General features: G+C 43.0%; 1 protein-coding gene across 1 annotated transcript in view; it reads right to left on the reverse strand.

Moving 5' to 3' along the window:
- The window catches only part of C1qtnf7 (C1q and tumor necrosis factor related protein 7), a 98,140-nt gene extending 86,859 nt beyond the window's left edge, over positions 1 to 11,281 (reverse strand). Inside the window, exon 1 of the mRNA XM_005402531.2 lies at positions 10,851 to 11,281. Within this exon, the coding sequence (XP_005402588.1) occupies positions 10,851 to 10,863 (13 nt within the window). The 5' untranslated portion in view covers positions 10,864 to 11,281. The remainder of the gene's footprint in view (positions 1 to 10,850) is intronic.
- Positions 11,282 to 13,513: the final 2,232 nt, after the last annotated feature.

A 13,513-nucleotide genomic window follows, 5' to 3' on the forward strand; every position in this document is an offset into this window, starting at 1 on the left:
TCTGGTTTCATAACTAACCTGTACTTTGCTGCCTTGCAGATGAAAATACTAAGTACTTAACACTACATCTTTGAAAATTACTTCACAAATTCTACTGGAGGGGAATATTCAAAGCCTGAAAGCAGTTTTAGAGGGAAAGCCATGGAAACCAATGAGAATCTTTCGGGGAAAAAGGAAAGGAATTCAGAATTTCTTTTAATTCCTTCCTTTAGCTGATACCTTGCTTCCATAAACCACCCAGCTGCAGCTCCAACCTGTATTCAGTAAGACTTCTGATTAACCCAAATGATAGGTTACCTTTGGCAATACCATAGCAACAGCTTCACCTATAAATTGCCTTTCTTATATGACTTGTGTTCATCGCTACACAAAACAATGTTCTAAATGTCACTTGAGTGAAGTTCGAACACAGTACAGCACTGGATGCTTAGGGAGAGATTAATGGATTGCTGAAAATAAAGCTGAGATATGGGGAAAAACTCCTGTTCTTAGGCAGGATCTAGGTCAGGGAAAAAGGAAGGAATCTCACTCCCACTTCCTTGGCCTTCACTCGAGAATACACAGGTCACTGTATTTCTGAAAGGCCTTGCATTCAGCTGCCAGGATGTGAAATTTCACACGCAATCATAGTAACTAGGTTGCTCCTTCTGGTTTACATATCATGTTCTTTCTCTTCTTCATGGCTTTGAAGTTTTGTTTCCAGTCACACTGCTTTATTTTGCATTTGCCTTCAGTTCCCCTCCGATCAGGTGTAGACGGGGCCATCTGATGTTGGTGGAGCTCCTACTATGCACCGGGCACTGCGCTGGGCGCTTCTGTTCTCTGAGGGGTATAACCTGCAGGACTTGAAGCAGAAATACCAACAGAGGAAAAGAATTTAGACATAAGAGTGCTGGCAGAAGAGGGCATGAAGAAAATGAAGAGAGGAAAAGACTTAAAAAAGTGAAGGTTGGGAGGAGAGAGCAGTGGGAAAACCAGAGGGAGAGAGAAATCAGAGGAGCAGGTGTGAAGAGGAGTAATGGAAAATGAGAGCAGCGGAGGTGCAGCATGAAGGCGGGATGGAAAGAGGGAATCGGCTGCCTGAAGTGGGCTGGGTGAAAGAAGGCCAAGTTAAGGTAGGAAAAGGGGAAATTACAGGGCAGGCCAGTTTTCTACAGAAGGAGGGGAAGCATAGGCGATTCATGGACTGTTGTTATGAGAGGACAGGAAAATCACTGCTCCTCCCATGGGAGGAAGCACATTTCACATTTTCCCCTCCGGTCTGTGTGGCGAGAGATACGAAGATACCTGCTCTGTTGGCTGGCCGGTTACACATTCATTGCATGCATGTGTGCCTTCTAATAGATGGCGAGGCTTTGGGTTTTTCTTGTAAAATAGGAATGGACAGAGCATCGTCTGTAAAAGGGTGTTGAGAGGACAAGGGGAGACGTGACCTTCAGCTGTGCTTCCTGCCGAGTGCGTGCTCTTAGTGCTCCTGGCAGGTACTGTGCATGCTCGCGTGTGGCTGGTCAGGACATGCTTGTTTAATGGGAAAGGTTTTGGAGATTTCTCACACAGCATGGAAATAGGAGCTCCATATTCTAGATTATAGTCAAAACTTATGAGAGTGCCATTTCCATAGTCAAACACACAGCAAGTGTTCTGAAATGGATGCATTTCACACGAAAACATTCTGGTGTATAGATTTTGTTGAAAAATCTGCAGATGTGGTACTGTTGGACTACTTTTTCTGTGGATGCCCTCCCCTGGAGCAGTGGGGGTTGCCCACTTCAGGTGGGACATACAATCCTAGCCCTCTGGGATCTCTTTGTGAATTCACTCCTGTCCATTTTCTTCTTGGTCCTCCAGATTTAGGATTGTAACCCTTAGTGTATTACCTAAAGCCTCGCTAATGCATCCTTGAGAAATGGTTATAGTTTATTTTGTGGACAAAAGCATTAGGGCAGCACTGCTGAATTGCCAAAAGCAAGCACGAATCACTGCAAATGTGGAAAACCTTTGATACAGTCATCACCCCTTATTGTGGGGGATACAGTCCAAGACCTGTGGATGCCTGGCACCTCAGGTAGTATTGACCTTCATTTATATATAATGCTTTGCCTATACAAACACACCTATGATAAAGTTTAATTTAGAAATTAGAGTAAGAGATTAAAAACACTGATAATAATTAAATGGAACAGTTATAACAATGTACTGTGTAAAAGTATGCACTTTGGGGCCACTATTAAGCAAAATAAAAGTTACTCAAACACATGTACTCAGACTCCATTGACAATTGGTCTGATACCTGGAAGAACCACCGAGAGACTAGCAGGTAGTACATACAACGTGGATACATGGGACAGTAGAAGGATTCACTTCCCAGACCAGAGCAGGATAGTGTGGGATTTCATTATGCTACTCAGAATGGTGCACAATTCAAAACCGATGCATTTCCTATTTCTGGAATTTTCTGTTTAATATTTCCGGGACATAGTTAATGAAAGAATGTGATCAGACTCCAGTGAAACTATGGAAAGTGGAACTACGGGTAAGGTGACATCACTAGAATCAATGCAAGCCAGAGAGAGCCAGTCTGGATCTCCCTCCTCACTGCTGTGACTGCATCCTGGGAATATTTGAACCTTGGCTGAAGTTCTCCTTCTTAGCCTGTTTACTTTGCATGACAGCCCATTCACGGAGTCGCTGGTGTGTTTGCATTCCTTTTGCTTGTGCTTTGGTTTTTGATCCCAAGGAGGTGTCAGTTTATTCAGGGAGAAATTTTCCATAACAAAGAAGTCACTGGCTCCCAGGAGTAACTAGCATTTGCATTTCACCTTCTAGCCTTCAAATTTTTCTTACACAGCATCTCACTTAACTCTTCCAGTGAGTCTCATGGACATATTATTCCCATTTGAGTGATGAAGAAACAGAGGTCCAGTGAATTTAAATTATTTACCCATCACCACACAGACAGGAAGGGATAGAGCTAAAACCATTACCCAGAGATCATCATTCCAGATGCTTTATTTTTCAGTTAACTGAGATGAAAAGTAGCACCATAGCATGAATGCAAAAAAGCTTTGCTGTAACTATATTCATGAAATAATCTCAATGGTTTAGTTGATTTTTTTTTATGAGATGGGCTCACTAGCAAAGCTCATCCAAGTTCAACATTATGAAACATAGGACATTTAAGTCAGAAGAAATAATATTTCCCCTGGACTCTGGGCTGGCAGACAGTATCAAGCTGTACTAGAACAGCCTTGGGAGACATCCGATTTTCCATTAGAGTGACTACCTGATCTCTGTGCTCTTTCTTGTTGACTTCAGATAGGGCTCAGGTTCTTTTCCAGTACAGAGTCCAGGTAGCCTCTCTCCATCTCCGTCTCCACTGAGGTAGCAAGGCGGAGCGGGCGTGGATGTGTGAGACACTTGGCATCTGATAATCGACTTCGCATGTCTGCTTCAAGATGGGCACACACACCCTGGAGGAGACACAGCGTGTCTGGGAAGCCCTCCACAGAGGAGGTGGTGAAGGCAGGTCATGACAGCGTTTAAAATGTCACAGGACTCTCTTCTACATCAGAACAGAGACTGACTGGAGGATACCAAGAAGGACCAGATTCTGGCACAGTAAAGACCTTTCTGGAACCAGTGGTATTTTCATGGAAGGAATGGCCTTATTAAGTGTATTTTGTTCCTGCTGGCAAGGAGCTGTAGGTACAATCCATACATTGGATAAATTCTAGTGCCTATGAGATGTACTAGATGAAAACAGTAAAAGTTTAAATTAAACATATAGTTTAGGTAAACTCTTATGGCTATACAGTATAGTTAAAAAGTATAGGGGATGTTTAAATTTTTCTTAAAACTTTCCTTACAGTAAAAGGCACATGGCCGTCAACTCCCTCAAAATCCTCCCCCTCATTTCAACACACTTATCCCGTCATTCTTGCCCCTTTCCGAAGCAGTTCAGGAAGGCTTCTTTTGTGAATAACTTTAGTATGCTGTTGTGGCTGCCCCCATGTCCTGAGTTGATTCAAAACTTTTCACGTTCATGGTTATTCTGACTTTGGGGAAGAGCCAGAAATCACACGGTGCCAGGTCTGGTAAATAAGGTGGATGAAGACACACGCCCATCTTAGCATGAGCCTGCTTTCTGTTGGATGGCAGTCACTAGACAGCATTCACTGTGGTTTTGACCATGTTTTTTAAAGACACTCATGGAAGGGTGCTTCTGGAAATGCTTGAGAGAGTGGCAAGAAATGATGGGACCAGTGCATGGGAGGTGAGGGGAGTATTCTGAAGGGAATTCATGACAGTGAGTCTTTCACTGTAATAAATACTTTTTAGAGGTCTAAACATTCACTGTGCATTTGATCATCCCCTGTATTTGGATACCACTCCCCTTCACACACATGGGTGAACTGTGGGGATTCAACATATTTTTGTCATGTGTAAAAGGCTGCCATACAAATTATCTTTAAGAAGTGAGTTTTTCTTTACATCTTTAGATTATATTGGAATGGTATAAAGTTGCATTTTATAGGAAGTAAAGTGGTTTAGGGTCAGCAGTTTTATAGTGTTTAACATAACCTATAGAAGGCAAAAGACAAAACTCCAATTCTCTAGACCTATGTCAGACAGGGAAGAGGGGTGCCCCAGATGTGATGAGGAGTTCCCTGTGAATAGGAATGGGGTACAGAGGACAGCAACAGGGTGACGGTGGCTGAGAAGGGTCAAGAGAGAAAGCTTCACAGCTCTCTGTCTTTTCCGTTTTGTGCTGCTGTAATAGAAGGCTTGAGGCTGGGTAACTAATAAAGAACAGAGGTTTCTTTCCTCCAGTTCTGGAGGCTGGAAGTCGCAGGTTAAGTGCCCACTTCTTGTAGGGATCTTTGTACTGTGCATCCCTTTTTCAGAAGGCAAAAGGATGAGAGAGAACTTGCAGCCCTAAACCCTTTTATAATAGGCATTAATCCACTCCCAAGGGTAGGTCTCTCATGATCTAAATAAATACCTTTCAGGATGGTCCATTCTCCAAAACTGTTGCACTGGGTGTTAAGCTGCCAACACATGCTTTTTGCAGGACACATTTAAACCATAGCACTCCTTCCTCCTAGAGCATACCAAAGAGCGTGATCTTTATAGCACAGGAGAAGAGGAATGCTAATGAATCCAGAAGGAGTTAGACATGCCTATGGTACAACAGATCAATAATTCTGATATATTCAAAGAATTTCATAACTATGATCCCATTGATGTCAAATTAGATTTTAGAATGGAATGGGATAAAAAAATCATTCCATAAATGTCTTTTCTAAATAAATTGATGTTGCCAGAGAGAAACAAAAAAATCACTAATCACTTTAAGAGAAGAAGCTGTTTGGGAAACGTTAGGCATTGGCAGTACATTGACGTTCTGAAATCCTGTTAAGATGTGTTTTATCGTTCAGTGGAGCACATGTTTCCTTGACGATTGAATACCTAGTAGGTGTGTGATGGAATTGTTTCCTGAAACGGGAATTTGTGAGCCGTTTTCCATCTCCGAGTCAGTATTTCAAGAATCCTGACCAGCTCTTTGCATGCCCTTATTTCAAAGGTTCTGCAAAACAGGAAGCAGAAATCTAACACTGCTTCCTTTTATTTTTAGAGTCCCAGACCAAGGAACACTGCAGAGGGAGAAAATGAGGTACTTTTGATGAGCAGTTTTCCCTGACCTGGAAAAATGCTCCTGGCTGGGGCATGGGGGAGAAGCTGTCTTCTTTGTACTGCAGGGCCAACCAGACCTCGGCTCTGCTCAGACACCTGGTCCCCAGCCTTCTCAGCAATTCTCAGCCTCTGAACTTTGAAAGCAGAATCCACGGTCATCAAAGAGACAGGCAATTTGTAAGAGTGGGTTTGTAGGATGGGAAAGAGGACCTCTCAGGACCTGTGCCTGACCCTGCTGTTGGAGATGGGGGCAGGGAAGAGCGCCAATAATTTTTGAAACTAAAGTTCCTGCTGGCCTAGACTCTAAGAACCAAATTTAAACTGAACTAAAGAAAAGAAAGAAATGTGACATTTCTTGCAGACTTATGTTTGTAAATTAAGATTCAGACTCACTGCAGTGTTAAGGCACTGGGGACTCTACAGATAATTAATCCTGCTGTCTGAAAGCTTTTCACCTGTTTGGAAGCTGCAGGAAGTTATAAATCATTTACGGGAATAACCATCTCTCACAACACTGCAAGATTCAGAGCTATACAAACCGCAGTAAGAGTTCTCAGTCATGAAAGTCAGACAGACAGTTGAATTTTGTAAAAGGTGGATGGCCAGGAAGATAGACAAATGGTCCTCTTTAGGGGTATATTAAAATGCACCCTCCCTCAATCTTCGCACGCCAATGTTATTTATCATGTAATTGCGATAGCTGTAAAGTTTTGTGTAAACTCACAAAACTTTTGTAGACCCTAAAGTTGTTTTGGAAATATGCCTGTTTGATAATGAAGGAGAAGTCTGGAACCTAGTGGTCGATGGGGAACTGTATAGTTAACAATTTCCATAAAGGACTCAGAATGTCATTTCCATGGAGTTTGAGATCCCTCAGAGGTCAGCCAGCCCCTCTTGCATTCCTGGTTCTCTACCTTCTCCCATTTGACAGGATAGAAACCAAGGCCCACATGGAATCTGGATTTAGTGAGGCACAAGATAGTGATTTTGAAGGTTGAGTCTTCCTAGGAGTCCCTTCTGCCCCAGAACTGCTGTGTGGCCACGGGCAGCTGCTATCTCTTGCCTGGACAAACCCAGCTCACTAATGAGAAGTCTTGTCTCTGTCCCTGCTGTGCACAGATCAGTCATCTTAAATGATTATTCTCATCACATTACTTTCTCGTTTACCAGCTTGTACTGATTGTTCCATGAAAAAAATACAGACCCTGCAGTTTGGTGTTTAAGACTTTCTGTGATTCCGCCCAAGTCTCCTAGGTCACCTTTCTCTGCTCTCTGTGCATGCACTGCGCTCTACCAGGGCACTTTCCTGGCCTCTCCCTCTGCTGTGCTTTTCTGTACTTTTGCTGGTGTTCCTTTCTTTCCTGGAATGCCCCGTGCCCATCCTTATCCATCCCCAAGGCCCAATTCTATGCTGTTCCCTGGAAGAGTCTGGTGAGGGCTAGAGCATCAGATGAACGCCAATTTCACACTTTCCTTTACTACTATGGTTCTGAAAGACTCCAGGCATCCCCGGCTTTCTCTGGAGCTCTGTCTCCTTATCTATGAAATGAATAAATCCACTCTGGCATTGCGGGCTGGTTAAGGGATAATGAGTTAATAATATTGTAAAAGGCTTAGCACACATAGCTCCGTGTACACATTAGACATCTAAGAAGGTGACTGATTATTCTGGTTCTATTTTCTTTAAATTCTTATTTATTTTGAACTTCTCTTCTATTATGTCTTATAATATCTAATTTTACATTTTATGGCATTAGACTGCATGCTTTCTTTTCCCCATTCAATCGATAGCTCCTTGAAAGTAGAGTCCTGTTTTCATCTAGAGTCTCTCCTTTGCATTTTCATCTACACAGGAGGTCTCTAAACTGTAGGCAAATGCTGATTTTTGAAGTATGAAATGACTTCCAAAACCTTACCATGCTGTCACCTTTCTCTTCCTTCTAAAAGTTGAAAATGGTTTCTAAAAAGTTGATTTTTTAGATGTGAGAAGACCAGCTGCTGGGCTCCTGGCACTTAGAGATATGGAAAATAATTTGTGAAGAGCTTGATGAAAATTGGCACATTTCAATTAAATCCTGAAAACCTTTGAGCTTTTTAAGGACATGTGGTCTCAACTCATCAGACCAACCAAGCCTCGCCATTCTCCTGGAGGCATCTGTGATCGGTGTGCTACTCTTCGGGAGGAAAAATGATTTCCTGGTCAAATGAGTTTGGAAAACATCAGATTCTAATCATCACTCATAGAGAGTCAGAGGATTTGTTAATCAGCCAAATGTGCGAGGTCCTGCTGCAAAAGAACCAGCATTAATAGCTAATGTTAGCTGGCATTCATTAAGATCGCATTAGATGCCGGGCACTTTGTGAGTAGGCCCTTATATGGATTTTTAATTGAATCCCTGGGATGCCCCTAGGAGATGGATATGGTTGCTACCCTCATCTAACAGATGGAGAAAAGGATGCTTGACTGGGTCCATGCTTCCAAGGTGGTGAAAGGTGGGGCTGGCACTGGAAGTCAAGTTTGTGAACTCGGAACCCGGGCTCTGGTCCACTTCCCACATGTGCCCAGCTTCCCACATTCCCCAAATTGCTTGACCAGGAAATCCTTAGGGTTACTCTCTTATTTACAACCTACTGAAGCTCAGGAGCCTTGGAACTCACTTTGGGAAACAGAGGCTGGCCACCCTAAGGCCACTTGGTTTATGAGAGCTGCCGTGATTCTACACCTCTGTGCCTTTGCACATCAGCCTCTGCTGGACATCCCCGTCACTTCTGGGCTCTCAGGATAAGTGGCTCATTCTCCAAGGTCTTGTTCAAATGTAACTCCTTGGAAAGATTTCTTTGAGTCCAGCAGGCTGATGGGCAAAGCATTTCTTGGTGTTGCCGGGTGCTTTCTGCACTGCTGTTAATGTCTGACTTTTCTTTGTCAAACCGTCTTTAAACAGCCTTGCCGCAGTGCCTGGCACCAAATGGACCCTTGGTGAAGGCTTACACAATTAGGGCCTTGTCCCACTCCTATTCCTCAGCATGGATTTCTGAGCCTGGCTTGTCAGGGTCCGTCCATGGATTTGGGGCCTGTGCCTATGGCCCCAACCTGAGCTCAGCCTGGTGCACACCCACAGCCAGCCAGACAGAAGGCTACCGCCCTCTAGCAGCCTTGCAGTTAACACTCTCCTTGCCCAGCCCTTGCAAGGAGGCCTCTCTCGTGGCCTCTCCACAGCCACAGCAGGCCTCTTTCATCGGCACCCTTTTGGAGACAACCCTGACCTGTCCTTTCCGGGGCACTGTCCAGGTTTCATTACAGAGCCCCCCAGTGACTGCTTCGGGTGAGTCAGCTGGCTTGGGGCTCCATTAGCAACCCTAATCGCCCTTTTGTTTTTGTCCTTCTTGAGGCCTTCTGGAGCTCTCGGGCGGGGCCTGGTGGGTTTGGTTTTCGGAGATGCCGCCAGCCTCTGCGGGAACTCATGTTGGGAAGCCACGTCATGCCACACTGCGCATGCCGCACCCGTCCCCAGGGCACACTCAGGCGCCATACAACTGCTGGCCATCCCCGCTCTCCTGCTGCCTGTGATGAAGTCATGGGTGGGGCCCCGAGACCCCTCTCCGGATAGGGTGGGGGCTTCCCCTTCTGGCCGAGGGGTGGGCCGAAAGGATGGGAAAGGAGGTGACAGTAGTAATCGCGCCTGTCCACCCCTCTGCTCCCTCTCATAATGTTCTGTGGGATGGCGCAGCTAGAAGAGGAGGGGGAGAAGAGGGACAAAGGGGACCTGGCAAGGCGAAGGACAAGGGATTAGCAGTGTCACTTATCCACCAACAATTAGACGGGGAGAGACAACTAAGGAAGGACGTGCCTCAATGTGCTTGCAATGAGCTGATAGAGCTGCGGTCTCATTTTCTTACAAAAATATTCCTTTCAGACCTTAATCCTTGAGACCACAAGGCAGGGGAAGCCCCTGTAAACCACCTTATGTAACTAGAATTTGACACAGAAGGAGAAAATATTCCAGAAACAGAGCAACGGCTGGTACAGCGCGGAGGTAGAGGGTTTCTTAGCCCGAGTTCAACATCCCTGGGCAGAGCCTCACATTCCTCGCAGGCCTGACGACTTGATTGCAAATGTTTCTCTACCAGTAGGTTTTGCAGACTGAGGTCACCTCCGTGTCCCAAACCTCTCAAGCTCAATCGAACCCACAGAGATGTTTAACCTCTGCCCGGAGCACACATGTGTGCGTGCAGGAATGAATGTGGGTTCTATTAAAACTCTCAGCCTGCAGGAAGAATTTGCGATCTCAGTGGATGTCTGGTTTTTTGCACCTGGAAATTTGCCTTGGAAAGATGGGAACTCTGATAACGCAGAGCTTCTCAGGGAAAGAGAAATGTCGCACTACACACTTGTGTTTTCCACCTCAAACCGCAAGATGCTTCTCATATGACTAATGCATAGGAAAGCAAGGACGTATCTTAAAGTCTCTGCTCCCCTATCTGAAGGGGAGGCATAGCTGACAAGGCAAAGTCACTCTCCTGAGAGAACAGCATCGATTGTGACTTGAATTAAGGCATGTTGAGCTTAATTGTTTCTTTTCCTCTGAGGATGTATAACATTTCCTGTACGCAACCTCCTATATCATTACAAGCAGAGGTCAAATGATTTTTTTAACTTTAAGAAAATATTCTACAAAACAAACATTATAGTAAACCATAGTGACCATGATTCAGAGAAGGTTTGGGATGTTATTAAAATCTATGGAAGAGTTTTTTGAGTTAGAAGAACCGCAGCTCTGGAAGTTGAGTTGCATATAACGAAACAAGAAAACACAGCTACTCTGACCTTGGCAATCAAGTAGCCCATCAGTACCCTGATGAAAGCTGGGTTCATCATAACGGAGATTTGATGACCCTCCTGCATGTTCTAAGAGAAAAGGCATTTTCCAAATAGTCAAAGATATTTCACAGAGATTCATGAATCAAGCAAAATAGAAAGTAGGAAAAAACATCACTGCTGAGGATTTCTAGCCACTGATTTATCATTTGTTGACATTCTTTCTACAAGTTCCCCCATTTCTTTACAAGTAAGTGTATTAAGTGCTTTCAGTTTATATTCTGACAAAATCCAAACAGGACAGAAGAAGAGAAAAATTGCAGCGAAAATAGTAGCTTACCTTTACTGGGCATTGCTGGTATCAAACTTTTCTCCAAAACATGAGGCTTTCTTGCTTTGGTTGTCCCATGAATTTAGAAACCATTAAAACATTTAAAGTAGAATTATGATTATTGTTCAAAGCTGCTCCAGTGCAGTGCAAAAAAACAACTTGGTGAAAAATAAAGTGCTCGCCTGAGCACGAGAATGCATTTGAAGCTTGGAGCTCATGCTGTTGTACGAAGTTTTGCAACTGTCTTTCTCAGTTTAGACAACCTCCCACTCCTTCTTCCAGGCACTTGCCAACTTCCATAATTTAAAGCAACTGTGATCCTTCCCATAATACTCACATTTCAAAGAGCTTAGTATATACACTCGTGAAGCATGGCAATGTCCTGCAAACCTCAGAAAGAGACGTACGGAAAGCAAGTGCTTCAGGTGTCTAAATAATTCTTTCTCTGTTTTACCCACGGCTGGTCCCACCCTCTTACTCGGAGTTCCTTTTGCCTTTTAAAGTGATACCTAAAGACTAAGTTGTGTCATCTTGCTGGGAGCAAAAAGAGCACTTAGGAAAGTTTATGCCTCAACTTACACAACAGGAATACTAGTGAAACTGTGTTTATGATTTTGCGAGACAGAATTATTTCTGCCCATGGCCCTCACTGACTGGTGCAATAACTTGAAATAATTGAACATGATTTTTTTACAAAATGGGAAATACGTGAAGTGATGCTTTTGCATTGTGGTCTTATTTAAGCTTCGTTCCATATGTGAATCATAAATTTTTAGGAAGGACACTTATCTTGCAAGTTCTGTCTATGTAGTTGAATAAATCCTCTGACATTTTAGTCTGCAATCAGCACAAATCCTCTGACATTTTAGCTTATAAGTCTGTTATAAATTTTACTATTTTTTCCCTTCTCTAACTGCTCCTATTCTCTCTCTCTGTAATACACACACACACACACACACGCACACACACACACACTCACAGAAGAATTTGTGAATTTAATTTAACTGAAAATGGCAATTTAAAAATATTTTATGGTGCTTCTCAAATAGAACTTGCTCAGTACCTGATAGACAAAGGTGTATCATAAAAAAATGAATGAAGCATAGCCTATTTCAGACAAATCAAAAGTTTTAACATTTTAAATTTGCATGTGCATTCCTATTATGAACAGTTAATATGTCAAAACCCATAAAAAGTAAACATGGGACAGTGTATGCCTTTGCCAGACTTACTGAATAGCTATGTAATAAAATCCTCTAAGTAACTAGAAAACATTAATTAAATACACAGATCATTCAGTAGAGAATAGAAATATTGACATGGGCAGAAGCCATTAAGTACAGTCACTGTGCAGAATTATGCAAACTCGTTTCAGGACAAAAACCACATTCTTTCAAAAGCTATAGATTTTTTAATCACCTAAACTGACTATTATGCAATGGATAAAGGATAATACCTCTGGATGAAAGAGTGGAAAGAGAGAAAATATCTAAACCTATAGGGAAGTTGTCAGGATTTAGGTGTCTTTTTGTTCTTTTTTTTTTTTTCTTCTGTGAATGCAGATAAAAAGATAAAGTTTGCTCTTGCTCTGGCTTCAACTAAGGGAATTCTGCAGGCATAAGTGCATGCAGTGTCATAGCCCTGGGCTCAAATCCTACATCTGCCTCATTCCAGTATGTGACTCTGGACATGTTCCTTCATTTCTTTAAACTTTGATTTCCTTAATTGTGAAAAATTAAATACAACTATTTCAAAACAACCTATTTGCAGCTATCTATCTATATCTATCTATCTATCTATCTATCTATCTATCTATCAATCATCTATCTCTCTATCTACCTATATATCTATATCTATTTATCTATCTCTCTATCTCAGTCCTTGTGTTTTACAAATATTTTTAGGCACTATAGTATGTAGTAGGTACTTAGCAAGACCTACTTATAAGTCATCGAGACTGGAGAATGTCTATTACAGTAGCTAACAATATTTTCTTGACTAGTACCAAAATTGGTGGTCTATATGAGACAATGCTCTAGCAAAGATTCAACAGCACTGGCCTAATACTCAGTGGGTAAATGTCAAAGGAACTGATGGCAGGGGCCGGAAAGGTGAAGCTCCGTGTTTTGCAGTGGCAAAGGATGAGGTGATCTGGATGGCTATGGCAGCTTGGAAAGTACTGTGTGTGTGTTGGCTACTGTGGCTACCTTTGTCAGGGTGTTTCTAGAATGAGATAAGTCCAGCCAAGAAGTGGCTGAAATTTAAATATGAGTAGAAAGAACAAAGAAGAAAGGACATACATTTGATACCTTGTAACAGCCAATCCATTTCTTGAGGGGTTGAAAGTCCTATCCTGATAAAACTATAGTGTTAAAACTTTTAGGTCTATGCTCCAAATATCTTTCAAGGCTGCAAACAGGTTCTTGCACTAGCAGGAGATGAGCTGTAGCCTGTGTGGAGCCAGGCTCCCCAGCTCCTGCCTTTGTGGTGACCACGGAAGAGTTGGGTATGTGGGGCCTCTCAGAAGGAGAACTGGTAGCTGCAGAGAATGAGGCAGGAGGAAGTCTCCCAATGGTAGGCCCAAGGTCATAGCAAGAATGTGCTCCAGCCAGAAGCGGGTGACCTTTGGTGCCTGCCAGACCAGACTCAGTATCAATGCTTGCTGCATGTTT

The sequence above is a fragment of the Chinchilla lanigera genome, unplaced genomic scaffold, assembly GCF_000276665.1.
Source record: "Chinchilla lanigera isolate Chin_1 unplaced genomic scaffold, ChiLan1.0 scaffold00079, whole genome shotgun sequence".
In the NCBI taxonomy this organism is placed as follows: Eukaryota; Metazoa; Chordata; class Mammalia; order Rodentia; family Chinchillidae; genus Chinchilla; species Chinchilla lanigera.